The sequence below is a fragment of the Pomacea canaliculata genome, linkage group LG8 (genome assembly GCF_003073045.1).
Source record: "Pomacea canaliculata isolate SZHN2017 linkage group LG8, ASM307304v1, whole genome shotgun sequence".
In the NCBI taxonomy this organism is placed as follows: Eukaryota; Metazoa; Mollusca; class Gastropoda; order Architaenioglossa; family Ampullariidae; genus Pomacea; species Pomacea canaliculata.
This window is the reverse complement of record NC_037597.1, coordinates 24,695,065-24,721,428: the sequence shown is the minus strand read 5'-3', so window position 1 is coordinate 24,721,428 and position 26,364 is coordinate 24,695,065. Positions and strand designations below refer to the sequence as shown.

Below are 26,364 nucleotides of genomic sequence, written 5' to 3'. Positions count from 1 at the left end.
TTTGTCATCAGCGTTACCCGAAACACAAACTGAATACATCTTGAACTTACAGTCTAGTTTTGTGAAAGTGTGTGTGTGAATATTTGCGAAATTTGTCCACACATGAGGAAAGCATAGAAAAATTTAACAGCATGTTGATTGACTGGATAACATTAGCAGAAATCAATCCGAAGACGAATGGAGCTCTCAATTCATACAAAACCACTTGCTCTAAGTTTTGCCGATGGCAGTTATGAACGTTTCTTACATACACTAAAAAGCTTGGAAAAGAAAGGGCAAAGAACCTACGACGACACTTAATTATCTCCCTTTTCAGCATCCAGGCTTATGTGTTGCTGCTTGTTGTCAGAAGTTCGAACTTTGATCTCTTGTGGCCGAAGCTCGTGTAATCCACTACTGACACTGTTCAAACTTTAAAAAAAAAACAAAACAACAACAACAACAACAACAAAAAAAACCTTGAATCGGTTCCCATTTTTTTTACTGGAGGTTTCGTTCAGTTGTTTGTGTTCTTTCATATTCCTTTCTTCCTGGGAAGCAACGGTCGCGAGAAGTGACTGCGGTAGAATTATTTTGGGGTGTGCAGCACTCAACATTTCAAGCAATACATTTTATTTGTGAAGTTTGAGAAGACAAAGGAAGGTGTGTTTGAATGTCACAAGGAGAAATCAAGAGAGAGAGAGCTTGCAAGCAGACGAGGGCATTCCTGGGATTATAGAGGAAATGTTTGCGTTGAAGGGTATCACGTGCATAAATCAAGTGTTGGTATCCTCTTTCCATGACAGTCGATCGACTAAATCATAGTATTTTTTTAATTTATTTATTTTGTCTTTTTTCTTTATTGCTCTTTCCTTCTTTTTTTTTTTCCTTCGTCTTCCCATTCTTCTTGTCTTTTTTGTCTTTTCTTTCTTTACACTTTACATTTGTACTTTCTTTCTCTCTTTTATTACTATTTTCATCCTCTTTTCTTCTTTATGTCCTCTCTTTCTTTTCATTTTACTTTTCTGCTTTCGTGTTTTTTTTTTGTTCTTTCTTTCATTAAACCTTCTTCTCTTCTTTTCTTTTTTCTTTCTTGCCGCAAAACATGACAGGTGAAAAGATAAGAAGAGGGCAGACAAGTAGAAGAACAAAGAAATGACAGATGAAAAGACATAGACGAATAAAGAGGTTGAAATATGTGATGGAGGTAGGAAGGCAACACGAAAAATCTCATTAGAAATTCCTCATAGTCTCGTGTTTTCACGCCGAGGAGAGGTGTCGATGTACAGGATAATTAATATGGCGCGAGAGATTAGTGCTCTGACTTAGGTCCTCAGTCAGGGTCTCATCAGGTAATTTGTCTAACAGCAGAGATGACTCACCTGGCAGGCAGGTAGCTAAAGCTGAAGTATTGTTGGAAGAAAGGAGGGCAAACTGAAGCAAGAGGAATCCCTGTGGTTCAGACTTTTGTTCTCACATTGCAGGAGCAGGTGTAGAGAGGTCATGGGCAGGAGGTGGCGATGACAGAGTCGCTGATATCATTAGTGTAAACGTTAATGATACCGACTATACAATCCCTGTGGGGTGGTGTTAACTCTTCGTGGACTGCGAATTATGCTATAACTCTATAATTCCCTGTGGCATACAAATGATATCAATTAGTTTTAGTCTCTAATGAGATTAATTCCTGGATGGGTGGGAAAACGATCGTGTCCCCGAAGACATCCGGAGTTGCGAGATCGACGATTTATGTTCTTGATGTCTGGTGTGCGAATAAGTACAAACTGTTGCATTCTCTGGTGTTTTCTCACAAAGCTCTCAGTTCGCTTCCCCCAGGCTAGATACCCGAAATAAAAGTATCTAAGAAGTAAGTTTGCGTAATCGGACACACAACAAGGGAGTGTCAGAAAAAACACCAAAAGTTCCTTTTTTCTAAATTCTTAAAAGATTTACTCTCCTGCATGTGATTACATATCTAGGTACATGTGTATGTGTGGTGCGCGGTGTCTTCTAGACCAGAGCCTGGTGTACAACAACAACAACAACAACAACAACAACAACAACAATAATAAGAATAAAAATAAGAATAAGAATAAGAACTGGATCAGGAACATAAAATGAATATCAAAGTCTGCTTGATCGAGCATAAGATATATATAAGCGCGTACGCACGCACGCACATGAAATCAAAGGTCGAATGGATCAGACGCAAGCATCTATGAAAGTCCACTTCGTCAGACATGCCAATCACACACACACACAGACACACTAATGTGAGGGACACGAGATGACCCTAATGAGAAGTGTTGGTCTGTCAGCCGGAGGTCTACAAAGTCTGGCAGCAGCCAACCAGGCTCAGTCTCCGAGGCAGCTGGCACTTTGATGGGACACATGCACCGCGTCCTTCCATTGCCGTCTTCATTAACTGAGCTGTCCAGTGGCGGTCCAGCTGCAGTCCAGCTGCAGTCCATCAGCCGCACTCTGACACATCCCATCGCTACCACTGCCCTCTCTCTACCCCCTTCTCTCTCTCCTAACCACTCCATCTCATTGTCAACAGTCTCCATTTAAGCCTTTCAGTCCTCACATTGTTATTTTTTTTCTTTTTTTTTTCGGAGAAGTTCAGAGAATGAGTAGCAACGATCGTCTTCGTCAGGTCTGACAGGTTATTAGCTGACCGGTCAGTGTGACGGACCTTAACCCTCTTTTCATCTCTTGCTTTATCGTTTTGTTGGTTGGTTGGCAGTTGGTGATCATTATTATGGATATTAAACATACCCTTATCCCTGTACTCTGTTTTCCTCTCTGCTTCTCTTCTTTGTTCCAAACCTCCTTTGTGCCCGGAGCCTGCTGGTCAGCAGCAGCAGCAGAAGGCTGTCAAAACAAAACTTTCGGGTGTCTGCGAGCTCAGCCTTTGTGTTGGTGGGGTGGATGAGTGCAGGGGTGGGTACAGGGGCCTCAGGCTGGTCAATGGTCACTGGAAGACGGACGGTCCAAGCTCTCCAGCTTTTGTTTTGTTTTTCTTTTGTTTTGTTTTTTATTTTTATGTGCGTGGGTTGGGATGGGTGGGGTTCGGTCGGTTGGGTGGGGTGGAGTATTAAGCGGAACAGAAGACTGTCAAGGTGTGGGAGCTTCGGGTGGAAGCCAAAATAATGATGAAAAGATGAAAGCCTCGGGGAAAAAAATTGAATGGTCAATCTTTAGGTCCGCGTGCACTTATTAAAAGAGTAGACAAAGAAATAACAAACTTCAAATTAAAAGAAAGCGGCAGATTATATCCATTGAGAAAAATAATCTTGAAAACTTATTATTTAAGCCAAATAAAATAACCCGAGATCAAAAGGATAAAGTCATCATACTAGCATAGGTATGGAGACAAAAATTTGAACATTTACTGCAATGGTCAGAAAAAATGAGCACTTACTTCATCTGTCTTCTGTGTTTATTTCTATTACCTTTTCTCTTGAATGCTGTCGCATCTTGCATCTCTTCTCTATTTAGTCTTTTTTAAAATTATATCATCTTTGGGCGCAGGTTACACTGATGTGGTTTGTTATCACTTAGCTTAATGGTTGAACTATTGTAATAGTATTTTTTGTGTGATGTTTGTTTAAACATTTATTTTTTTATGTGATTTGCACGCTAATTTTCCCGTGATATAATACTGTTATACACTTCGGACTTTCTTTTAACTGACAAATTTTATAGACTAGATAAAAGCTAAAAACAATTAATTCCTCGATCCTACTCCCTTTACTTTCGAACAGAAATAAGATTCTTAGAGACAGCGCCACTGCGCATGACGACAGGAGTGCAACCTTCTTTTTTTCCCTATGTCAAGCGAGCAACAGCTTATTTGAGTGATTAACCGAAAAAGCAAGTATTTTTTCTGGGGTAGGGGTGGGTAGACAATTCAGTGAAGAAATTATTTATGAATCAGTCCAGTGGGATGAATGAGGACATAAAAATTTCTAGCAAACGAGGCAATTTTGCTGAGCGTCTGAAAAGAGTGACAATCCTCTCCTACAAAAAAGATGATTTTTGTCATGTCAGCTCAACGACCATCCCAAAGTCTGCAAAATTGCTTCTTTTAAAAAATTTCCTGTCAACTGAAGCCACCCATGTGGCTGCATGTCTTCACTGAAGCATCGTTTACAAAAGACGGGAGGGCACGCGGTACTTTTCTTAAAAATGAAAGAAAGGGGTAGTAGGGGAGAGGAGAGGAGAGTCTCTTACGTAAATGATGGCGGTTCACATCCCAACAAACCGATCGGAAGTGCGTTTCCTGTTGATCTCCTTTGAATCTCACGATGCGCTTTGGTCGTCACCCGACTTTGGGTGGGCGTGGCACGTGACCCGACTAACGCGCACCTGACAAGCCTCGGGCATGAAAGTATTGTCACAGTTATTACCCACACATCCGCTCATGCATGGTAGAAAATGTCGCGACCACCCTGGAGACGTCAATCACAGGGCAAGAAGACCAAACACATAAGCACCGGGGTAGTGTTGGTGGGGAGAAAACAGTGCAGTGGTGGGTAAAAAATAATGAAAAAGGAGAGAAAGAACTGCACCCTAGCTGCGCCTAGTCCTTTAATCGCACCCTTTGATCTTTGCCGGTTAGGGTTGAGAGCAGGCGTGCTGGAGCGACACCCTTTCTAATTCCGTCACCCCAGTAGACAGGGGTGCGCCGGACCACAGCTCATATCTATTGTGAATAAGAGCCTGAGCCAGAGACTGATGTATACAAGATTGCCTCAATAGTAGTTCACCTCTGTAACAACTGTTACGGGTGCCTCGGGGCCCGCTTGTATTTATGTTTGTTTGCACTCTGGAAGCACGAACCACGGAATGTAAAGGTGAGGCTGCTTAGACTCCGGCAAAGAAAAGCTACCTGGCTAATCACGATATATATAGAGAGAGACATAGATGTGTAATGTAATGAGAAAGAAAGATGCGAGAATTTCTATGCGATTGCTTGATTGATAATTTTTTTTTTTTTACAAACAATTTGTTTTTTTTTTTAAAAATAAAATTGTGACATGTGAGAGAGAGAGAGAGAGAGAGAGAGAGAGAGAAAAAGAACAAATATTAATTATATGCCATCATCAGCATATGTATTAAGATAGTCGACTTATTGGCAGTTGGGAAAAGCTCTCATGCTGTTTCGTCTAAGAAAACTAATCCTGAACGAACCAGAACAAAAGAGAAAGGTTGTTACTTCCCTTGCCAGGAAAAAACCCCAGAAGATGAGCAACAGCTTGGCCCCCAACAGCTGCGGGGAAAGAGTCATTGCACTTATTGCTCAAACGAAGGTAATCACATAATTTATGCATGCCCCACCTCCCCCATCTCCTCCTGTACAAACAGCGAGGGCCTGGTCTCCCCCGGACCGCCCGTGCGCTTCATTTGACGCCAAGAATAATTTCTCCGCGCCATTACAGAAGGACAATTGTGTGACATGTTATCGGCAGCAGCCAGACTGTGGAACAGAGAGGCAAGTGGCCACAGCGCGAGGTAGTCAGAAACAAAGGACTTGGAACGAGATGGTGGGTCATTGACTTCGCGCCGCAACACCAGAGATCAATCAGGTTCACCGATCTGGGAAAGAAACGGACTAAAGCGATCGAACGGGATTTGTTGCCCTGGAGTCTTTCATCCTGCCATGGCACTTTTCACCTGATACAAACTTATGGCACTTTTTTTTGTTTGGCAGGAAACAGAAGTTTTGGTTGGGTACCCACCTAGATGGCACTGTGAAGGTTTGACAATAGAGAAAGAAAGAAAATTCAAACTCGTTTTTTTTTTAATTGATAACTGGCGATTATTATCAACATCATAGGGCTAGCCTCCTGTCCTCACATCCACTTTACATACGCGCACTCATTCTAATTCACATGTACAAAATAAATGTATATATAAAGAATAATATTTCCTTACATATATTTATGTAAACGTACACACACCCATTCTATGCTATTATACATACAACACATAGTGATTGTAACCCTTTATTACACTAAGCCATTTGTATCAAAACCAAGCCAGTTGCTTGGTGTTGCTTTTACTTTCACACAGCATTTCGGAAAGATTTGCTCATTTTTTCTGCATGTCGGTACGCTTAGAAGGAAAACAGAACTGACATCACTGTATTGTTGGCAGTGAAATACAAGTTAAGGTTCATCCATTTTCAAAATTTAAGACTAAAAAGGAATTTTAACGCAGCGCATTCATTTTCATCATTCTTACATGTTACATGTGCGCGCGCGCGCACACACACACACACAAGCGGCCTCCCAGCAAGTAAAGGGAAGCAACTACACATTTGCTGCATGTCCGTTATCTAAAGAGAAATGCCCATCACAAACACTTTATTTCCTGCTTCCCCAGCTTCGGTCTCGTCTTGTATTCACCACAGCACACGAGACTCACTGAAGGTTCTAATCAGTTCGTGTTTTTCCTAAACTATACATAATGAAATCAATAATGCACATGCACACTGATAATCACACGACCAACACACACACCACATAAACTGCTAATTACAAGGCCAATGAGTCCACAAACACACATACCCAAATACTCACACTCACATCACGCTCATGCCTACAACCTGGGTGAATTGACGGATGAGTAAAAAAGATTGTAAGAACTCCTGACAGATGAATGAATTATTACTAACTTTATACAAACAATGCCCGCATTTGCTTCGCAAACATAAAGACAAACTAACAAGAGATTGTCACTGGTCAGCGATGGCTTCCAATCAGAACCAACCTCTGGTGTGCAAAACACTTTGTTTATACCTCCACGTAACTTCTGCTTTCCAAGCGAGGGCTGCGCTTCTGCCTTTCGTCATTTTATACCTTTATACGGCGAGATCAGCCGCCATCACAGACCAAAAGCCTCGAAACTTTCATCACAGACTAAAACCTCAACACTAGCGCAGTAACCTTAGACGTATGCTTCTCGATATGGAAAGCATAACAATATAACACGCTTAAAATGGGAACAAATCCAGAACAAACAAAATAAAAAACAAAACATAGGTGTGCATGTAAAAAAAAAAAAATTACATTGATGAGAATCAAACCTACAACTTTAAAGCAAGAACATCCAAGATCCTTTTCATCACAATGCGTATATAGTTTCACAAACATAAAGTACATGCTACTTGTATAAATGTATAGTTATTGACAAGTCCTACAGGACGGTAGGATAGCAAAAGCCGCGACAAAGAACCGGTTGGCAGACGAGAGTGGTGCACAGTGGACTGAGCAGGATGCGACTCTGTAACACTAAGACGCTTTAAAATAGTAGTAACGTAGGCGATGGCATCCAGCAAAAACGATTCTGCATCCGGGTCTCTGCCCACTTCCTCCTGTGTCATCAAGGCGCGGTGATGGGTCTGATCTTCATCACCACTTCCTTCAGCGAGTAGCTGGGCCCCCTCCAGGGTTTCCAGGCCACGCCGTCGAACCTTTTTTCTGGCACAGCCCGTCTACGTAGTGCAGCCCCATGAGGTTGGAGGCGTAGCACTTGTAGTACCACCCCGCTCCCTGGAAGCGGCGCGCGCAGCTGCCCCCCATCTCCTTGACCAGTCAGGTCGTTGTCGATGTCCCTGGTGCTGAACTTCATGCCGTCGTGCTTGCCTAGGCCGTCGCCGGCGGTACCGGAATAGCCCAACACGTGCAGCCGGAACCCTGCACATGGGTAACAAAGAGACACAGTGAGAGGTAAAGGTCGAAGGGTGTTAAGAGTTAACCCACTGTGCTGTTATTCTAATTATGTTTTGACATCTTGAGGGTTTGATGTCAGATCCTCGCTTTGTTTGAGCTGCATCCTAGAAAGAGAGAAATGGGACACACACACACGATAATAAGAATGAAGTAAATAAAGCGAGAAGGGAGCGGGTCAGACTAACATATTTATTGACTGAGTGATTGGGGGTTTGGCTAACATATTTATCTCTTCAGAGAAGTATTTTTATAGACCTATAGTTTTATAGACTAAACGTCGGGCTATAAAATAAAGTGTACATCTAAGCTCAGGATTTAGTTTCAAGCAATTAATACCGTTATCTTCTCTCTGGCGCCCAGGATTTAGTTTCAAGCAATTAATATCGTTATCTTCTCTCTGGCGCCTACAAAGATGCAACAGTTTATGACAATGTGATAGTGAAAAAATAAGTAAGGTAATTGAAAATATCTTAAAGCCTAGAGGCCGTACGTAGAGAGCCCAACCCAATCTTTTTAGCATTCCTTTACGTTTCCTGACAAATCAGATACTCATCTGTCGGCCACATCAAAAGCCATGGCAAGCTGAGATTACAACCATGTGATCCAAATTTATGCAGTGCAGTGCAAGCGGTTCCATGGTGTAATGGTTAGCACTCTGGACTCTGAATCCAGCGATCCGAGTTCAAATCTCGGTGGAACCTTCTCGAACTTTTTTCATGCTTTTTTTTGGGCAAGGCTACCTCTATTCGACTGCTGTAGGCAGTACAGTTATTTTGTTTTCTTATTAAATTTTTTCATGCCATTCGTTTTGTTGACATGTAAGGGATCTCTCGTTTTCTGCTTACATGAACATAGGTGCGTGCGTGTGCATGCCCTTTGTCATTTCTCTCGCTAAGGTTACTGACCTTGCTCTTCACTGTCTAGCCATAAATGACGGTAGTGAGCCGTTCTTGTCTCACCGTCCCAGGCCTTGAGATCCACCTGCAGACTGTAGTAGCCCTGGTTAGTGAGATGGTGCACCACCTCGTTTCCCAAGTAATGTTCACCGAATGGACCTGCAGACAAACTCGCGGTGAGAGCAAACAACGTTCTGTCACCATACTGACGTCATAAGGAATTACAGTGGCTGAGTGGGAAAGATAGAAAACAAGCGAAAGCATAAAATATGATAGACTTATTTTAAAACATACACTGAGGGAGACAAAGGAAAACGAAACCTCACCTCTTTAAATATACTTGGATGAATTTTGTTTGACTTAGGGGAAACCGCATTTGGATTTTTAAAGTTAATTAAATGTATATAAAATCTGTCAAACTATCGTTACCCAAAGGCTGGTTTTAAAGTTTTATTGTGAGAGATTCAAACAGCTTTAATTTACGCAATAAATTCGGTATAAAAGATATAAAAGAAAGGTAATCACTGTAGTTTCTACATATCTCTCCCTATAAGTCCTTTTAGCTCATTGAGTTACACTAACCTCCAAAGCCCTCCTTATAGTCCTTCCAGTCCCTGTAGAAGTCTACTGACCCATCCTCTCGTTTCAGGAGCAGCGTCCAGCCACCATTCTTCATGTCGCAGTATACAGTGACGTACAGGTGAAGGCCGGTCACAAATACCTTGTAGGCACCGTTCCGAGCTTGACCTCCAGCCTTGATCAAGATGTCATAACAGTCTTTAGAGAAACAAAACAAAACAATAAAGAAATAAAAAAAAAAGATGAAGGAAAGAAAAGGCACTCCTGTAAAGAGTTTTTTTTTCTTCAAACAGGTTTCTGTGGTCGAAGTTGTGTGAGATCGTGCTAGAGTAGGTTACAACCCCACCCCCATCACATGATGATGATTACAGTTAAAATTGCAGTTAAAATAATGAGTTCATTTTTTTTTCAGTTTACAAGAACAGAAAATAAGGCAGACTGAAATTGTTTACCTCGAGGTTTCCTGTTATCAACAGACGGGTACAACAACACCCGTCTTTCTGCGGCCCGTAGCTTTTTCTCCATTTCTTCTGCTTTCATTTCCACGTGTTTGTTCATCTGTTCCACTGCCGGCTCCCGCCCCGATGAGGCTGCTTCCCAGAAGCTTTGCTTTCACTGGCCTTGCTTGGCGCTGCAGAGTCGCGATTGGCCGTCTCTTTCGTCACGCTCTCCTGGTCGGCCGTAGCTACTTCCAGACGAGCTGACGAGGCCGGGTCACGCATCGAATGAGATGCTTGTCGACTGCGTGGATCACCGTCTACAGATGCTCCATCAGCGTTATCCTCATCCTGCACCGCTCCATCAAGTACCCTCACAGGTCGTGGGAGAATTTGACCCTTTCCGTGCTTTTCAAAGCTGTCTGAAACTCGGGTTGGGTTTCCTGGGGCATCTGCTTCCAGTATTTTCAAGACCGTCTGAGGTTGTATTTTCGGAATGTCCACAACATCTACTACCTCTCCATCATGGGCTTTGTCCTGGTCAGCGAAGCGTCGTGTTGTAGTTTCTTTTGGAGCAATGTCTGGTTGACCTCCCATGCCAGGACTGTGAGCATCTTGGACAGAAACAGTTGGTGGTAAGTCAAGTCTTTCAAGCGTCTCTCCTGCCATTTTGTCCTCTCCAGCCGTGTGATACTCCAATTTGTTAATCAAACTGTTATCTGTCTTGAGCTTTTCCTCTCGACCCGCTGCAGTGACGCCCCCGAAAGATTTCTTTCCTCCAGTTGTTCCTTCGTGGTCTAACTTCGCGTGCAGAAGGACTTTGGGAAGGTCTGTGCCAGTGGTTGTTCTGCTCTCTCCGACAGATGCTCTCTTTGTATCGGTGTTAGCAGTGTCAGATGCCACTCTGTGAAATGCGTCGTCTGTCACTCTCCCAACCTGAGGCGTTCCTGTAGGTCTATCGTTGAAAAACTCTCTCGCTAAGTAAGGACATATACCCCACGTGACCGCACTAAACGGAGGACATTGGGTTATGATTATGATGTAGTACAGACAGAGCCTAGAGGACTTATTTCCCTCGCATTTCCTCTGTCGACTCTCGGCGGAGGAGGAAGGTAGAAATATCATAATATCTGACCACTTCTTTCTTGCTCCTTGAACTCCTGGCTGACTCGCTTTCATCACCTGTTGAGATGCTAAGATCTCAGGCTGACTCGGAGACCGACCTGCGCTACTCATGGAGAGCCCTTTGTGCAAAAGATGTTCTATCTTCTCCAGAATCCGAGAGGATGACAATGATGGGTCCAACTTGGATCCCATCTCGAGGATTTCTTTCCGGATCTTCAAGTTCTCTTCGGCCAGTTCCTGCATCTTTAACGTAAGTTGAGACAAGACGATGGCCTGGGTGGTGACGAGTTGATCCAGCGCTTTGCTCTGCCCCTCCAGCTGGTCATACTGCCTCTGCAGCCGGTCACTACGGCTGCCTGGCTCCTTAGCAGCTTGGTCAGCCTTGCCACTTTCGTTTGTTGCGCCGAGACCAGTTGCAAGTGCGTGCTTCCATCACCACCAGCTGACAACCCAGCATGACCGGGCCCACGATTCTGCTCGCCAGCCTTGTGCTCGAGAGCGAGGTACTGGCTTTGTCTGGATTTCATCTTCTCGTTCTCTTCGTGAAGAAGGGCATGGCTTTGGTTGAGTTGCAACAGCTTGTTCTCCAGATGCAAAATTTGGTTCTCAAGTTGCAGCAGACGAGTGAGCTCCTTTTGCTCGTGCAAGGTTTGGGTCAGCATCTGCTTTTCCAGCTTGATAATCATCAACTCTAAAGACTGAATTTTGGACGTCTGCTCTAAAAACTGCTTATGGATCAGTTGCTCCAGGTAATGTATCTTGGAACTGCTTGACTCTCTCTTGTCATTAATCCTGACGCTGCCATTGTATTTGTTTTGCTCCTCCTCACCTTCATCGTTGCCTTTCACCAAATCTCGATCGCTGTCAGTAGTCTTCTTGTTAAGAGTGTTGTCCATAGCAGAAGCGGTATCGTCCACCCTATTATCATTGTTCTTATCAAAAGTGGTATCCTGGCTGTACCCTGCGGGTGATTCGACAACTTTCATCTTAATTTCCTTTCTTGTCTCAGTGATGATAGATTCATCATCGTCATCCGATTTGTCAGAAAACTCAGAAAATGAGGTCCTTTTCGGTCCATCCTCATTTCCGTCAGAAGAATCATCTTCTGTTTTCCTCTTATCATCGTTGTTGTTATCTAACCTTGAAGCTGCATTTTGCTTGATTGCTCGCCATATCTCAAATACATATAAGCTGTTTGAAACACAGACGACATTGCCGCTGTTTGTTTGCACCTGGTAAATAAACGGTTCGTTGTCCATCACGGCCAGTTCACTGGAATCGGTGTCACCAATAATTCTACCACTAGTCGACGACTGCGTGTCATGTGATGACACCGAATCATATGGCACGTCAATAGTACCTGAAGTGATGTCCTTACTATCCGACTTCAGCGTATTCTCCTCGGTACTTACTACATCTGTGTCATCTGTTGCTACAGTACCACTTGATAACACATCAACGTCTGGCACCAGCGTCAACTCTTCTAAAGTCTTATCATATGATTGCATGTCATTGTTTGTTATAGCTTCCTCGCCTGAAATCATATCCCTAGCCCCCATTTTCGGAGACTTTGTTTCATTGTCCATAAATTTGTGATCTTTGTGTACATCATTTACATCGTCGCCCTGATCATTAACAAGGCACTGGTGTGCTACTGGCAAAAATAAACTCAAGGAAGAACACACCCCTGGAAGGTCGCTTTGTCTTGTTCTTAAAGTGGATGCAGGTTTACGTTTGAAAACAGTAAAGTTAGAAAGCTGGTATGGTAAATGTCCAAGGAGACTACTTTGCATAATCTCATAATACCGACAAACATATGGTCTGTTTTCACTGCTTTGTTTGCCTCTATTCTGAACCGTACGTGGACAAGTACACACTGCCCAGACGTTCACACGTCTGTGTACCGATGTGGTTTTAAAGGGTGGAAATTCTAAAGCATGAAAGAAGCGTTCATATACCGAACACTTGAATTGTTGAAAGTACTGGCAGGTCCACAAGGGACGCAACCCACTATCTCGTCGCTTTCGTCTTGTCCATGAAGATTCCTGAGATGAGAAGACCTGAGGAATACCATCCACTGAAGTCTTGACGTAGGCGTCATTCCCTCTTGAAACGTTTCTGCCACGATCTTATTGGCTGTTTCTTCTTTGTTTTCTTCTGTAGCTGACGAGCAGTTATGTTCGCAAATGAATTCTGCCTGACTACTTTTCGCCTCTTCCTTCTCCTTTTCTTTGCTCGTGTCGTCTGCAGACGACCTTCCCGGCGCTGTGAGCGACGTAGTGCCGATATCTGCGTGCTCTGCACCTATTGCTCCTTTTAGCCCAGACTTTCCCACGTGACTTTCCACCTTACCTGATGACGACTGCCGTGACATGTCCATGGCGGCGTCATCTGTGTCGACACTTTCACCCCCATTGAACTCAACCTCCATCGACGTTTCCCTACCCAAGCCCACTACATTAGCTCCATCTGGCGTAGAGGCGAGAGTCTCGTGCATGGACCCGCCACCCGAAGCGACAAGTTCAGACACTATCGTCTTCTCTCCTGCTGACGATCCTGGATCTCGTTCTTCCCTCACCTTATCGTCTCTTAAAGTCGTTGCTCGATCTTTTCTCCATGTTGCGATATACGGGTTATTTAAAGAAGACCTTCGGTCATCTTCCTCGGTGTATGTCGTATCGAGCTGCATGCGTCGTTGCGCCATTTTCTTGTCGCTTGTTGAAAATCTTATTGTATCTCGCTCAACACCAGCGAGTCCATTCACACCTTTTGTCAGACAGTCTCTTTCGGGAGCATCTGGATTGCAATCCTGAGGACTACTGCTAGTCTCAGACAATTTAATGTCCGCTTGATGTGAGCTTCTGCCAGATTCACGCGGGGTTCTGAAGTCACGGGAGTTGCTCTCAGTTTCCACGCGTAGGGCTGCCGGCGTTTCCAGATCGTTGTGGTGTTTTGTCACTGCGGCTGTTGAGCAGAATGTTCTCGAAGGTGGCGAGGGTGGAGCAGCTGATGCGGCCGCCGTTGGGCTGGGTGCGGTGTCGAGCAATTAGCGCCTCGATCCGCTCCTTGACCGCGCGCTGCTCTTGACGGAGGTCGCCTTCGAAAGCGCCTTCTGCCGCCATGTCCATATACCACAGGTTAAGGTCGCACAGCTCGCCCGCCTTCTGGGCTCTGCAGCAAAGAAGAGAGAAACGATTGACGCAGTAGCACGAGATACATTACCTAAATGATACTGATCTTGAGGACAGAGGGAAAATTTTGAAACATTTTTTTTTCAAGAACGCCTTTTTTGTTGCTGCTGTTTTCATCCTCATCGTTGATCTTCAACTCCTCCCCCACCTCTCTTCCACCAGTAAGTATCAACAGTTCTTGCCCGTTTATATATGCTGAAAATATATGTCATACGAATAAAATATATATTCCCCAATCTAAAAGGTTCAAAATGAAAGTACTTTTTCTTAAATCACTCGTTATTTTGTCAGTTCTCTTTATAACAAAGCTTCTATATACCACAGGTAGGTGCTTACCATATAAACTACAACTGCATTTGAAAAAGGACTGTAGTCCAGTAGTACGCAAAGATATGCACTGTTAATTTAGAACAGTAGTTGTTCTCTCGTATTCTGTATAAGTTTGCTCTGAATATTCTGAGAAAACACAAACTAAAGTTTAAACCGTTTTTCTATATTGGACACCATTTGTTTCAAAGGTTAGCCGGCTGAACAAGCACAAAGAGTACTGCCAGGACACATGGCAGCCTCTCGTAAACTGTTAAAAAAGGCATTTTGCTGTTTGTGTGTGTGAGAGAGAGAGAGATTGTGTTTAGAGATAATTGATGTCAGAGATACGAGTATGTGACAACAATGCTTGACTAGTAAAGATGGCCAGAGAAGTCAAACTAATTATTTCTCACCTTGTCACAGGATAGTCCCACACTACGCTGGAGATGAACATCAGAACATGTACAAAACGTGTCGCCATCGTATCGAGCTCTTCGTCCAGATGAAGTGAAGGATCACCTAATCAATGTGTGCGCACGAAACTTGATGCAGTTTGTTGTTGCAGGGAAAAGGTCGTCGAATGTGGCAGGAAGATGTAACTTGTTTTACTGCCATGCACAAATCCCACAGTAGTTAATCCGAGGCTTGAGCATATTGTTTTTCTGGATGTCACCGTTCCCTTCTTCCTGTTTAGCACGAGCTTTATCATCGTCTACCCGCATCGTGTCGTGTGTATCGTCTTTCACTTCATTACAGCGAAAAACAACGGTAAACTTATCGATCACACTTTTTTTGGTTGTTTTCTGAAAATATACTAGCTAGGCCTGAACATAATTTGTCTCCACGTAGACTTTGCATCCAGTTTCAGTCTGGAGCAATGTAAAAAAGAATACGATGTTAAAAATTAGTCTGGGTCTCACAGATATCGTCTGCATAGGGACGGAAGACGACGCAGCGAGTCTTGACGTGTCGAACTTTTCGTGTCGACGGCCAAGGTGAGTTTGGTGACGTTTACCGTTGAGAAATTGATTAGAAAGTTGTGACAGCTTGCCCGTCGGCTAAAATTAAATCTCTGGCTCCTGTTCCTTTGTAGCTTAGTGTGTTCGCGTCGGTGTCTTCGTAGGTTGGGAGTGTCAGCATTTTACAATATCTCCGATCAATTTATCAACACCTTCATATCTCTTTAAGTTTTCACTTTCGTCACTTTTTCAGTCTCTCAACTACACATTCAGTACATACTGTCTACTATGAAATTTGTGATAAAATGTTAGATTTTTTTTCTCCTTTCTCCTACTTGCGGTGGTAAGGGTCTGCCATGTCAAGGGAATGTAACTCTTAATTCTGTACGACTTTAAGGGAACCAAATATAGTAAACTAGTATTATAATGAATTAATTAAATAAGTATAAATTAAGTATAGTAAATATATAGTAAATTACTATCTTTGAGTGGACTAAGCTCTTCATTTTACGACGTCTACCATAGATCCGTGCAATAGAGACTGGCCGATTCATACTACTGCCAGATCTACAGCTCTTTTTCCCAGTCTTTTACATTATGCAGTCAGACCTCACCATCAAAGCTTTCAATTTCCTGCTGAAGGATTTTAGAAATATCACTTTATCCACTACTCAGGAGGTTTGATCTGAAAAATCGACTTTTGTGGGTGAAACCAGTAACTACGTCCATTGCGAAACTGTGCACCCAGTTGTCTAGTTCATTCGAACCTCATCATCCTAACTGCCTGTTATAATTTTTCTTCATATTTACCTGCTGTTTAAATCACTAGTTCCCTTACTGCATTGTCATTAGGAAAATCGGTAATTACTATCCGGATGGCAAGTTCATTACTGAACATAATCTGGTCACGTTGGTGTCAGTTATTAAAATGGCGTCTCACGATGTCTCGGCTAGCATATGCGCATTGGTCTCGGCAATCAAACACTATACCGCAACCACCTACCCTACACTATATGCTACATAGTATTTATATATATTATATATATGTATATTATAAAGCAAAGCAGCGTAGATAGATATGTTCCTCCTGAATATACTCGGCAAGGGTCTTCCTCCTCTTCGAAAACACGTATTTATGTAAACATTTGCTGTCAATAATAAATAATAATACAGTAAAATCTCTCTACTATGCCACCCCGCTACTATGCCACTCTCGGTATTATGCCACTTTTGCTCGGTCCCGACTATAAATTCAATGTAAAAAAAAATTTACTATGCCACCCCTACTCTCGCTACTATGCCACTTTTTTGTGATTGTTAAAAGACACAAGTTGTGAAATTCCGCACAGTGCTCGATTATTATACTGTATGGTAGTGTGGGACATTGCAGTTATAGGTGGATGGAACCTAGCACGCACACAGGGAGGGTGGAGGCTGGCGATGGGTGGGTGACAGTCACGTGACAGAGGGAGAGCGGGAGGGGGTCGACTAGCGACAGGATGCAGGTGTGCGGATGTGGTTGGGAGGGGTGGAGGATGAAGAGGTGAGGGGGAGAATGAGAGGAGACAGCTATAGCGCCAGCTGACTATTGTTGAGAGCTTTGGACTGACGGGTAACTTGAGCAAATAAAGCCGTTTTTACGAACCCTCCGTATTATGCCACTCTCGCTACTATGCTACTTTTGCTCGGTCCCGGTAGGTGGCATAGTAGGGAGATTTGACTGTATCTTCTTCATTTTTCTCCTCCTCGATCCTCCTCCTCCTCCTCCTCGTCGATGTGGAGACGAGCTTCTTGCGTTGTACACAAAAGACTACAAGATAGACCTACAGTCAACAATCGACAAAGGAGAGTTCGCTTGTTAATAAAAGATATTTATTAAAGAAGTGGGTTCTGGAGCCAGCTGAGGATGGCAGATATTTCAGATATTTTTACAGGCTGTTGGAATGATCCAGTTTTGCTTTCATTTAGTTTCACTTTGTTAGTAGACCTGGCTTTCACACAGTCTACTGTTTGTCGTGTGGTGGTACAAACATGCTGGAGTTTGGAATCACTTAATGTCAGAACTGCATGAGAATGAGGTGCCGCCTGCTAGATACAATCTTACAATTTTCAGTCAGTGAAACGAATCAAATATATGCCTTGATTTCAGTGTTCCATTTTCTTATTCTCCTAGTCTACTTATATAGATGGGGCGAATTTATTTGACAAAGAATCTGTGTATGCTTCAGTTTTATTTGTTTTGTGTTAAATCAGATAATCGAAGACCATTAAACGCTACATGGCTCAATCGATTTCGAATGAACAGCAGTGTCAGAGAAAAGGAAGCTGAAATCATGTAACAATTTCCATGTTTTAAGTGCTTCTCTTGTAAATATGATGCCGTATTCTGTCTGAAGGCATGTCGTCTGCAATTCGCGTGCGAAACGTTTTCATGGGAATGCGAGAATTGTGTACCATCTTTTTGAAAATTATGAAATTTAGACTCATTTCTTATCTCAGTGGTCTGCTGACCGGAAGTAAAGGAATTCCCTGAGCAAAACTACTTTCGTTATCAAAACGAGGCTCAGCCTTACTGCGCATGTGCAAGATCCTGTGCTGTGTAGTCGCGCACTTGTTTGTTTCAGATGACACGATGTGTTGATGAGCTGTGCTTGTGTAGGGCTGCGACACATTTGAATTGCTGTTGAGTAGTATCATGCCGACGGTAGCAGAGAATGGGAAAGGAGAACACGAAGAGGAATCGATGGACCAGGACGATGTTGAAAGCAGCAAAAGCTCGGAGGAAGAAACAGCGTCGGGTTCAGGAATGGAAGGTGAAGAAGAATGCGAGGAGGATGGTGATGAATCAACTGGTATGTTACAACACTTCTGTATCTAAATAGTTACAGTTGAAGTATTTATATAATTTTCGTTAAAACAATCTCTTTCCTTTGCATACATCTTTATAAATGGTAGCTGGTTGTTCGTATTTGTGTTCGTTGTTGGTGTGTTGATTTGATAGGGCAGCCATTTTGTATTTAAAGAAAGTACGCGCCATACACAAAATACGTCTACATACATTTTTTTTTTTTTACAAAATTATGTGCTCGTTAAAAGTATATGCTTAGTATACAAGTATTAAAGTATAAGGTAATTAGAGATGACAAATGCATCATTCCCGAAACCGTTGCCAAGTAGAAAGTTTTATCCGGTGAACATCATGTCAAATAGCCTCTGACAGTTGTCACTTGAATGAACACTTCTATGCAACGACTAAGAATCTTATAACGAAGCATTGAATTCTCCCCCCCCCCCCCCGCTCATTTCCTGGGCCGCTTTATTGATTGATTTGAGCCACCTTGCATAAAATTCTAAGAATGCATTCGATGGTTAGAAAACATTCGCGATATAGTTAGTAATGAAGTCATTCAGTTTTCAATCAAACTTTACAGAGCAGATAAATATGAGTTAAAAGTTAATTAAAAGTCGTTCTTGTACATTGAAAAAATATGTCGAGTCACAAGAAGATTAATATTACACATATAGGAGCCTATCTGTACTAGGAAACACACACACACACAGAGTAACATTGCTAATGTACAGAAGGGAACAGTGTTTAAAAGTGCTGTTAAAGAGATTAAAGATAATGACTTCAGTAGGCAATTATTAAAGATTCCACCCAAGTTCTCACCATAAGTTAAATTTTTAAAAGGTCACAAAACATTTTAGTGCTGGTATCAAGTTGATTGTGATCATATTTACTGTATATGATTGTTTAACATCAACCATCAATATCCTGTGCTTTGTAAACTTGAAAAGAGTCACCTGTCACGAGAAGTAATTTGTAATGCAGTGTCAGTGGTTTTCAGAAATGGATGAAGATGAATGTGACAAGAAACGAGCAGAATATTTGGATGATCTTGCAGAATTGGACAGACAGTTTATAGAACTCAAAGACCAGTAAGTTGCTTAAAGTTGACATATAATATGGTCTGTCTGTTTTCTGGGTGTCTGTTGTTAGATATCTTGAAAGCAGATAAAGGACCATGTGTTGTTTTCGTTGTTGTGTGTAGGTTTTAAGCCTAGAAAATCTTGCGGTGTAAATATTTTTTAAAAAATTGTGTTTGTCTTTTTTTCGGATGAAAATAAAGGCTATAAAAAAGAATAGTCTAAACACAAGTCAAATTTTAACCTCTCAGGCATATTCTTTACTTCATCAAAATGAAACATGGAAACATTCATGCACAGCTTCTCCATGCTGTAAATCACTAAATATTTGTACAGTTCATCAAATTTATAGATTGTTTGTACTATCATCATTTTGTAGCCATGTTTTAATTTTTAGGATTTCTGTTTGGTCAATACCCTTTTTTCTTTTTTGCCGTATGTGTGATATATTGAATGTTTGTGCTTGTTTCTTTTTGCCGTCTGTGCTTGGTTAGGCATGTTATACCATGTTTAAATGTGATTTTAGAGATGATGTGTGTTACAGACTTTTCAATGAGCGGGTAGCCCAGATTGAAGCAAAACTTGCTGAGGTGCGGACTGGGACAGCCCAGGAATATCTGATACCATTGGGCATTTTAGAACAAAATATGCACCATCGCTTTGAAGTGGCAGGTATTGGAACAGATTAAAACAGATGATTTGTGTTTTATTGGGGAGGGATTACTGGCCTGTCTGTAAAGAAAAATGCAGTTAAAGTAGTATTACTTTGCTTAACAGGTTTTTTTTCCTTTTTTTTTTTTTGAGGGGGGACAACCCTTCTGTAATCATTATCAGTTGCAGAGGGAAATATGTGTGTGTATCTAATCATTTTATCTTTATAGTATAAAATATGTAAGTGATGTTCTGTAATGTTTTTGTGTAGAATAAATTATAGGAAATAACAAAAATGCCAGTGAAAGTGCACAGACAGCTTTTCTATTTTAAAAAGTTTCTTTTGCTTTTTATAGGCATATGCTGATGATGCATGTCTGATTAAAAGTTGGCAAAACTTTGGATGTTATTGATGGAAATATACTGGTGTTTTGCTAAAATTTTGTAGTTTCGTTTTAATGCTGAATATATATTTATGTATGTAACATTATGCTAACTATATAATAAACTTCTTTCTGCTGCTGCTTAACAGAAATCCTTCGTGGCTATCGTAGGGAAGCAATCAAGAGAAAGTTTGAGAGTGAGGAATTAGCAGCTTATCAGCATATGCAGGTTTGTGTTTTGTCAGATGTGTTTGTAATTTATTATGTCTAGATGTCATGATGTAAAGAAATGAGTCTGCACCTGACTATCTGCATTGTTTTGTTCCTCGCAGATTGCTTTTTCATGTAATGCCACTGTTTCTGACAATGCTTGTTTCTTCTTTGACTGTCAGTTTGTTTGTTGTTTTTTGTGTGCAGCACATTCAGCTCGCATTAACACAGGAAATGTGTTCAGTAAATTTTATTATTATTATTATGAAGTTAATATGTTTATGCTTTTGTTTTTAGTTAACAAAGTTAGTCTCCAAGACTGAAGTTAATGTGTCTAACAGTAGTCCCTTGACCTTAGCCTCACATTGCTGGATAATATCTCTTTTGCTTTCCTATCGTCATCCTGCCCTTCTGCATTTGGGGGGTTGTGATGGCTAATTAACTTCTTTGAATTGCAAGAGTACATTATAAATGTAGATGTAACTCTGTGATGTTTGAGTCTTAGTGAAAAAAATCTCATTTTTCTTCTTGCAGAGTGAGAAAATTCTTCTGTTTGACTCATTAAAACAAGAACTGCAAGATAAGATCCGGCGACTGGAAGAAGACAGAAACAACATTGATATCTATTCTGGTAAGATTTAAACAAAATGTAAGATTCTTTGAGCCACTCAGTTTACATCTTTCTTGTTTCATTTCTGTTATTTTTCTTGTTTTCCTGGTGATACATAAATTTGTCTGTGTAATATATATTCATACTTTCATTATCCTGTTTCCTTTTACAAACTTATATCATTCTTCTTGTTCCTAATCACCCACAGTGGAGCATAGGGCCACAACTTTTATATGCTACCCAAGTAATATTTTTTTTGTTTTTTTTAATATATGAAATTGCTTGATTTTATTAATTAAAATTTTCCTGCCCTGATTCTACATGTTTTTTTGCTAATTTCTTCAGATCTAGCTGAGTCACAGAGTCTGAAAAAAAGGAAAAGACATGATCCTCTCAGTCCAGATCGTAGGAAGAAGCCTGTGACTGTCACTGATATCCTTGTTTCAATTACAAAAGTAGTTATTATAAATAGACAGAATTTAAAGGCTTGCTGCAAACTATTATTTCATAAGTGCACTGTTGGTGACAGTTGTTAAGTTGAATCTTGAGGATGAAGTGGTTATATTCTTAAGAAATTTAATGGGGGAAAATACATATTGGTAGGAGTTGCTAAGAAGGATATTTACTACCACAGACTAAACACTATTTTGATTTTGCCCTGCCTTGGCTCCCAGCAACCTCTCCGGCTTTGCTGCAAATGTTTTGCCCTGCTGCTTATATATGTTAATGCAATTGTCATCCAAGTTTGCTTATACCTGAATTTGACATAAAAATTGTTTAAAAGAATTAAACTTTAGCAAGTAGTAAGACATTTATTCACTTATGCATTCCTTATCAATATCTTTATTGTGTTATTAAGTGCCTATGTAGCCTTGTAGAAAACTGTTAGTTATTTGCAGAAATGTTTGATTCAGACCATTTCATGTTAGACATTTGCATAAAGAATATCTTCGTTTAATTAAGTTGATGAATTAATATTTAGGTTTTCTTAACTGTACTAACGCCCATACATTGTCTACATGTTGCAAGAAGAAGAAGTTATTGAGGACTGGACAACGATCAAAAAGGTATTAAAGGTATTATTTGTTGCACCTATTTTCAATCCTGAATTTTATCAGTATACCATAACAGCATAGCATTTTTATGTCTTAAATAAATATTATAATACTATAGAGCTTTAACCTTGCTCATCGTTAAGTTCTGCCATAATTGAGGGTACTTTCCTTTTTGTTCTGACAGGCAATCAAGCAGCAAATGCAGAGGCGGAAATCAGAATGTGAGTATTGTTCTTGTGGAAGCATAGTATTTCTCAGCATCATTTACATGTACTCATTTTAAACTTGGAACATTAATACCTAGTCCTCAAAAGTAACCAGGAAGTGTGGAATGCATGTTACTGATGGTTTTGATAGATATGGAGGAAGAGAACAAAATGAACACTTAAAACAAACTGCCACTAGCTAATCAAGTCTTAGGAGAGTATATGACATGGCATGAAACTCCAATTAATTTAGGAGAATACACATTAAAAGGGATTTAAGGGGTCTACTGGCTACCCACATAAATGTTCTTGTTGATGAGCTGAAAAGTAACTTCTGTACTAATTAAAATTAGGAAGAAAATAATATTTAGATGACCCTTATTTTAATGCCTAGCATTTTGAAGATTATTAATGCTATGTTAAACAGTAAGGTTTTATACATATATATTTATATATTATTGATATTTGCTACCATTTCTCACATAATTCTATACTTGGGTATAAGCCTGTATCACTCATCAGTCTTTTTTGAGGTAGTTCTTAAGAAATTAGTACAGGATATTTTGATTCAATGATCTAATAATGATGCTGATCTGAACCTGTGTTGCAGTGTGACATATGGTAGACTCACTCCAGCGAAAGACTTTTCTAAAGGCAGCACTTGGCTTTGGGCATGACATGCAGTCATGACTTCATTTTGTACAGAGTTCTTTTCATGTTTGTATTTTAAACCATTGTGAAAGGGTAGAAAATTTGGTCGTAAACAGAAAAGAGTAATTAAAGGGGAGACATTGAAAAAACAAATTAACTTAACGAGTCAGCCAAGCTTCATTTTAATAACCTAAGTCACAGTTATTAAAGTTAGTAAAGTATGTGTGGGTTTATTGGGAATGTAATTAATCCTTCTTAAAGATCATCATCAGTTTATATGCTTGAAAAATGCCTATTTAAAGTGGCTGTGAATGGACAGTGGATGTGAATTTATCAGTAACATGCTTGTAGGATCATAAAGAGGTATGTGTGCAACATCACCCGTGAACCTGCGAGTTTATCATTTTGAACAAATTCACAAAGGTGCTCCAGAGTTTATCTTGTAGTTGGTTTAACAAGTCATGCCAGTGATTTGTTCCATTTTCATTTTTTAAAATATTTTTGTGATTGTGTGACCATAGTGTATGCTGTTGTTCAAATATCAGTCAGGTTTGAGCCATCTGCCATCTTGCTCAAGAGTATTTTCTAAAGTGGCGGGCATATGAGAAACCAAAAACAAGAAACAGCCATGTTTTTCCTGTTTGCCATGTGTCCTACATTGCAGACTTTCCCCAACCAGTTAAGCAAAGCTGTTTGGCTTTTGTTAGCAGCCTGTTTGCCATTTAAGAACCCATTCTAAAAGTTTTATGTTGGTTTTCCAGTTTTTCGACATGGCTTCCATGGCTGCTTGCCAACCTGATTGAACATTAAACCATTCACTTCCATGGATTGAAGCATACGTGGTGAAAGGGATAAGTGTATCTGCTAAGATTCCAAAGCAGACGGTTCAAATTCTTTTTTTTTTTAAACAGCTGTAACTTAACTCGGCCAATAATACTTCACCATGATTTGACTGTAAATTTGCAGTCAAAAAATATTTTTCAAACATTCGTGCAGCCAGCAGTCTAATTAGATATAACTGTTGCAATGACAGATGTTAACTGTCCTTCAAAAGTTTTGTATCTAGAATAGTGCAATTAGTACTAGAATTATGGTATGATTTAATTGCTCCTTAGCTTTCAAAGGCAACCATAACAGAAGATAAATCGAGAACCCGCAGAATGGAAGTTATAAGTGTTGAAAACAAATATGCATCAGATATTTGCTTTATTTCATTGCTTTAATTTATGCACATACACAAAAACTAACATGAGCAGATCAAATGAACTCTGTCATGAGCTAGTGTCGTGCACAAAGTTTTTGAAACAGTGTCCTTGAATGTTTGCTGTTAGCAGTCCCAAAGACTGGTTTGTAAAGCAGTTGGCAAGCTGCTGTTTTTTGTAAAAACAGGTTTGCCAACCTGTTTTTGGTTTCTTGCGAAGTCTTCTATATGCGAAACACATGATCAGCTGATAGTTCAGAGGCCATTTCAGATCATCCCTCCCCCTGAAAAAAAAGGTTACTGTACTGAAAAATGCAGGAATATTTGAGGTGGACCAACATAAAGCTAGACAATCTTATTTTGAGTGATACTTAAAACAAAACAAAAATGTAATTTTGCTAAAATTGGTTGAAGTATTTTCTGCAGTTGCTGGTTTTCACTAGTCTCAGCATAGAGAAAATTGTGTATATGTTCATGTGAGAGGGGAAAGGGGGCGGGGAGATTAAATATTTTTTCAGTTCTGCAGACTAGCTTTGTGTTTGATAATTCATGTCATATTTTTCAAATATGTTTTTGAGCCTAAAAGATGGGATATTGCAATACCAATATTAATGCACATAAGACTCTCAAAACACAATTTTCAGTAGCTCTGCCTGTTGGAAGTAGCATGAAATACAGATTTTGTATGCAGATTCATAGGTTTTAGAGATGGATGTTGTACTTGTGTGACTTTACAGATTTCTTCTGTTATACATTTGCTAATGATGACCAGTCCCGTCCTGCGTGTTCAAGATGCTTAAACATTTCTTTTAGACTGGGACTTCTCCATAGCACTGCTAAAGATTTGCATTACTGTTGCACAGGGTTTGACTTAAAGGTGGGACTGAATACTGATTTTGACTGTTTTACAGAATTCCTGGTGAGGCATTCTTTAAGAGTAGTACTGAAGGTAATTTAAATGTAAGATTCATTCCCAAAGTTATGGCATTTGTCCAGTTAAAATTGTACAAACTGCCTTTAAACAGATACATCTTTACAGCTATACATGCATACAAACTATGAAATCAATTTTTTTTTAGTTTTAACCACTTCAGGTGGTTTTTATTGTTATATTTTAAGACATTAAATTTTTTTTACTGCAGTATTGATCTTTCCTTTAGTAAAGTGCTAGTTATATCACTTTTAAGTGTTAGAAAAGGGGCTTGGGAACAATTTACTGCAAGTATAGTTAAATGTACATAAGTGTTTCTTTTTTTAAATCCAAAGCAGCACACACTGCACCTTTGAATTGTTCTTGTAATGATGGCCTGTAAATACTGAGAGAGAATGTGTTGAATATAAATGATTGTGTTAAAAAGTCTAAAGAATGTTATTATGAAAAGATATTAGTTGGAACCTCAGAATGTTAATCCAAGGTGTGAGAAGAAGTGGTCAGTGTGGATGAATGTGAAATATTAATGAAGCATGACCGTATGTATTTTTTTAAAACAATTAATGATTCCTGGAAGTGTTTGGTAAAACAATTTGTGGATGAAATGATGGCTGTGATGTATTTAACTGTTTCTGTGAATGAATGAATTATGTAGGAAACAAAAGTTGTATTAATATACTGCGAATAGAAAAAAATTATTGGAGTTCTGTTTTAACCAAGTTTGTATGCAAAGATATTTGCTGATTGAGTGTATGAAAAATTTCAGATATCTAAACAAGTGGTTAGAGAGCATAATTGGGTTTCCAAGCAGATGCAACTTGGCATGAATGTGTTTGTAAAAATATATACATCCTTTTAAGTTATTGCCTCTATACACTCTGACTTGAAGACTACATTTAAACATTCTCTGAAAACATTTGTTCACCAAGTACTATCCTCAATTCCTATTGCAATATTGTCATGTGCACCATTATGTAACAACTCCATCTCTGCATACTTCATCTTTATGTTCAGTGGGTCTATACATATCTCACTATCCATTGTTGTTACCTTATGTTCATTTATCATTTCTGGTCATGATAGAAATACACATATTCTTCATGTGGTAAACAAGCATATGAAGTTAGTATGCGGTCCCCTGGGCAATAACTATAAAATAAATAGTGAGAGAATGGAAGTCTGTATCTTGTTTGGAATAGTTGCTTAAGCAAATGTGCATCAGAAGTAATTTCTTAACCTTTAAGGGTTTGTCACACTCCATGTCAGTTTGGTTGCCACAATACTACTTTCTACTGATTTCCATGCAAATAAAGAGGTGGATGCCT

The 26,364-nt window shown here is 40.2% G+C and overlaps 2 protein-coding genes and 1 non-coding gene across 7 annotated transcripts; 2 read left to right on the top strand and 1 right to left on the bottom strand.

Annotated features, from left to right (window-relative positions):
• Nucleotides 1–7,261: 7,261 nt before the first annotated feature.
• On the bottom strand, nt 7,262–15,735 carry LOC112571037 (angiopoietin-4-like). Of its 4 annotated transcripts, none has more exons than XM_025249825.1 (5): nt 14,669–15,734; nt 9,646–13,926; nt 9,197–9,368; nt 8,624–8,773; nt 7,262–7,682 (listed from the first exon to the last, which is right to left on the bottom strand). In XM_025249825.1, exons 3-5 carry the CDS (start codon nt 9,288–9,290, stop codon nt 7,369–7,371), a joined length of 558 nt encoding a protein of 185 aa, XP_025105610.1. In that variant the 5' UTR covers nt 9,291–9,368; nt 9,646–13,926; nt 14,669–15,734; the 3' UTR covers nt 7,262–7,368. The 4 variants fall into 3 exon arrangements, 2 of the variants coding, with proteins under 2 accessions (XP_025105610.1, XP_025105609.1); XM_025249824.1 differs by having other exon boundaries at nt 7,264–7,682; nt 9,197–9,391; nt 14,669–15,731; XR_003100741.1 differs by lacking the exons at nt 7,262–7,682; nt 8,624–8,773 and having other exon boundaries at nt 9,251–9,391; nt 14,669–15,735.
• On the top strand, nt 8,348–8,419 carry Trnaq-cug. The gene has a single exon. It is a non-coding gene; the product is annotated as a tRNA-Gln (tRNA).
• Nucleotides 15,736–17,797: 2,062 nt separating the features above from the next.
• LOC112570491 (breast cancer metastasis-suppressor 1-like protein) lies at nt 17,798–25,734 on the top strand. 2 transcript variants are annotated; one of them, XM_025248925.1, is made up of 9 exons: nt 17,798–18,066; nt 19,063–19,153; nt 19,686–19,813; nt 20,325–20,404; nt 20,920–21,016; nt 21,341–21,427; nt 21,998–22,071; nt 22,235–22,271; nt 22,867–25,734. In XM_025248925.1, exons 1-9 carry the CDS (start codon nt 17,910–17,912, stop codon nt 22,869–22,871), a joined length of 756 nt encoding a protein of 251 aa, XP_025104710.1. In that variant the 5' UTR covers nt 17,798–17,909; the 3' UTR covers nt 22,872–25,734. The 2 variants fall into 2 exon arrangements, with proteins under 2 accessions (XP_025104710.1, XP_025104711.1); XM_025248926.1 differs by having other exon boundaries at nt 17,799–18,066; nt 21,998–22,062.
• The last annotated feature ends 630 nt before the right edge of the window (nt 25,735–26,364 follow it).

What these genes read in the sequence shown, in the direction of transcription:
- LOC112571037 (XM_025249824.1), bottom strand. Translation starts at nt 9,751, where the DNA reads ATGAACAAACACGTGGAAATGAAAGCAGAAGAAATGGAGAAAAAGCTA. An exon ending in TGATAACAGGAAACCTCGAG is followed by an intron (nt 9,392 to 9,645) that starts GTAAACAATTTC and finishes GTTTCTCTAAAG; the next exon opens with ACTGTTATGACATCTTGATC. An exon ending in GCTAGACAGTGAAGAGCAAG is followed by an intron (nt 7,683 to 8,623) that starts GTCAGTAACCTT and finishes ACCCATGTGCAG; the next exon opens with GGTTCCGGCTGCACGTGTTG.
- LOC112570491 (XM_025248925.1), top strand. Translation starts at nt 17,910, where the DNA reads ATGCCGACGGTAGCAGAGAATGGGAAAGGAGAACACGAAGAGGAATCG. An exon ending in GGATGGTGATGAATCAACTG is followed by an intron (nt 18,067 to 19,062) that starts GTATGTTACAAC and finishes AGTGGTTTTCAG; the next exon opens with AAATGGATGAAGATGAATGT. An exon ending in GAAGCCTGTGACTGTCACTG is followed by an intron (nt 21,428 to 21,997) that starts ATATCCTTGTTT and finishes AACTGTACTAAC; the next exon opens with GCCCATACATTGTCTACATG.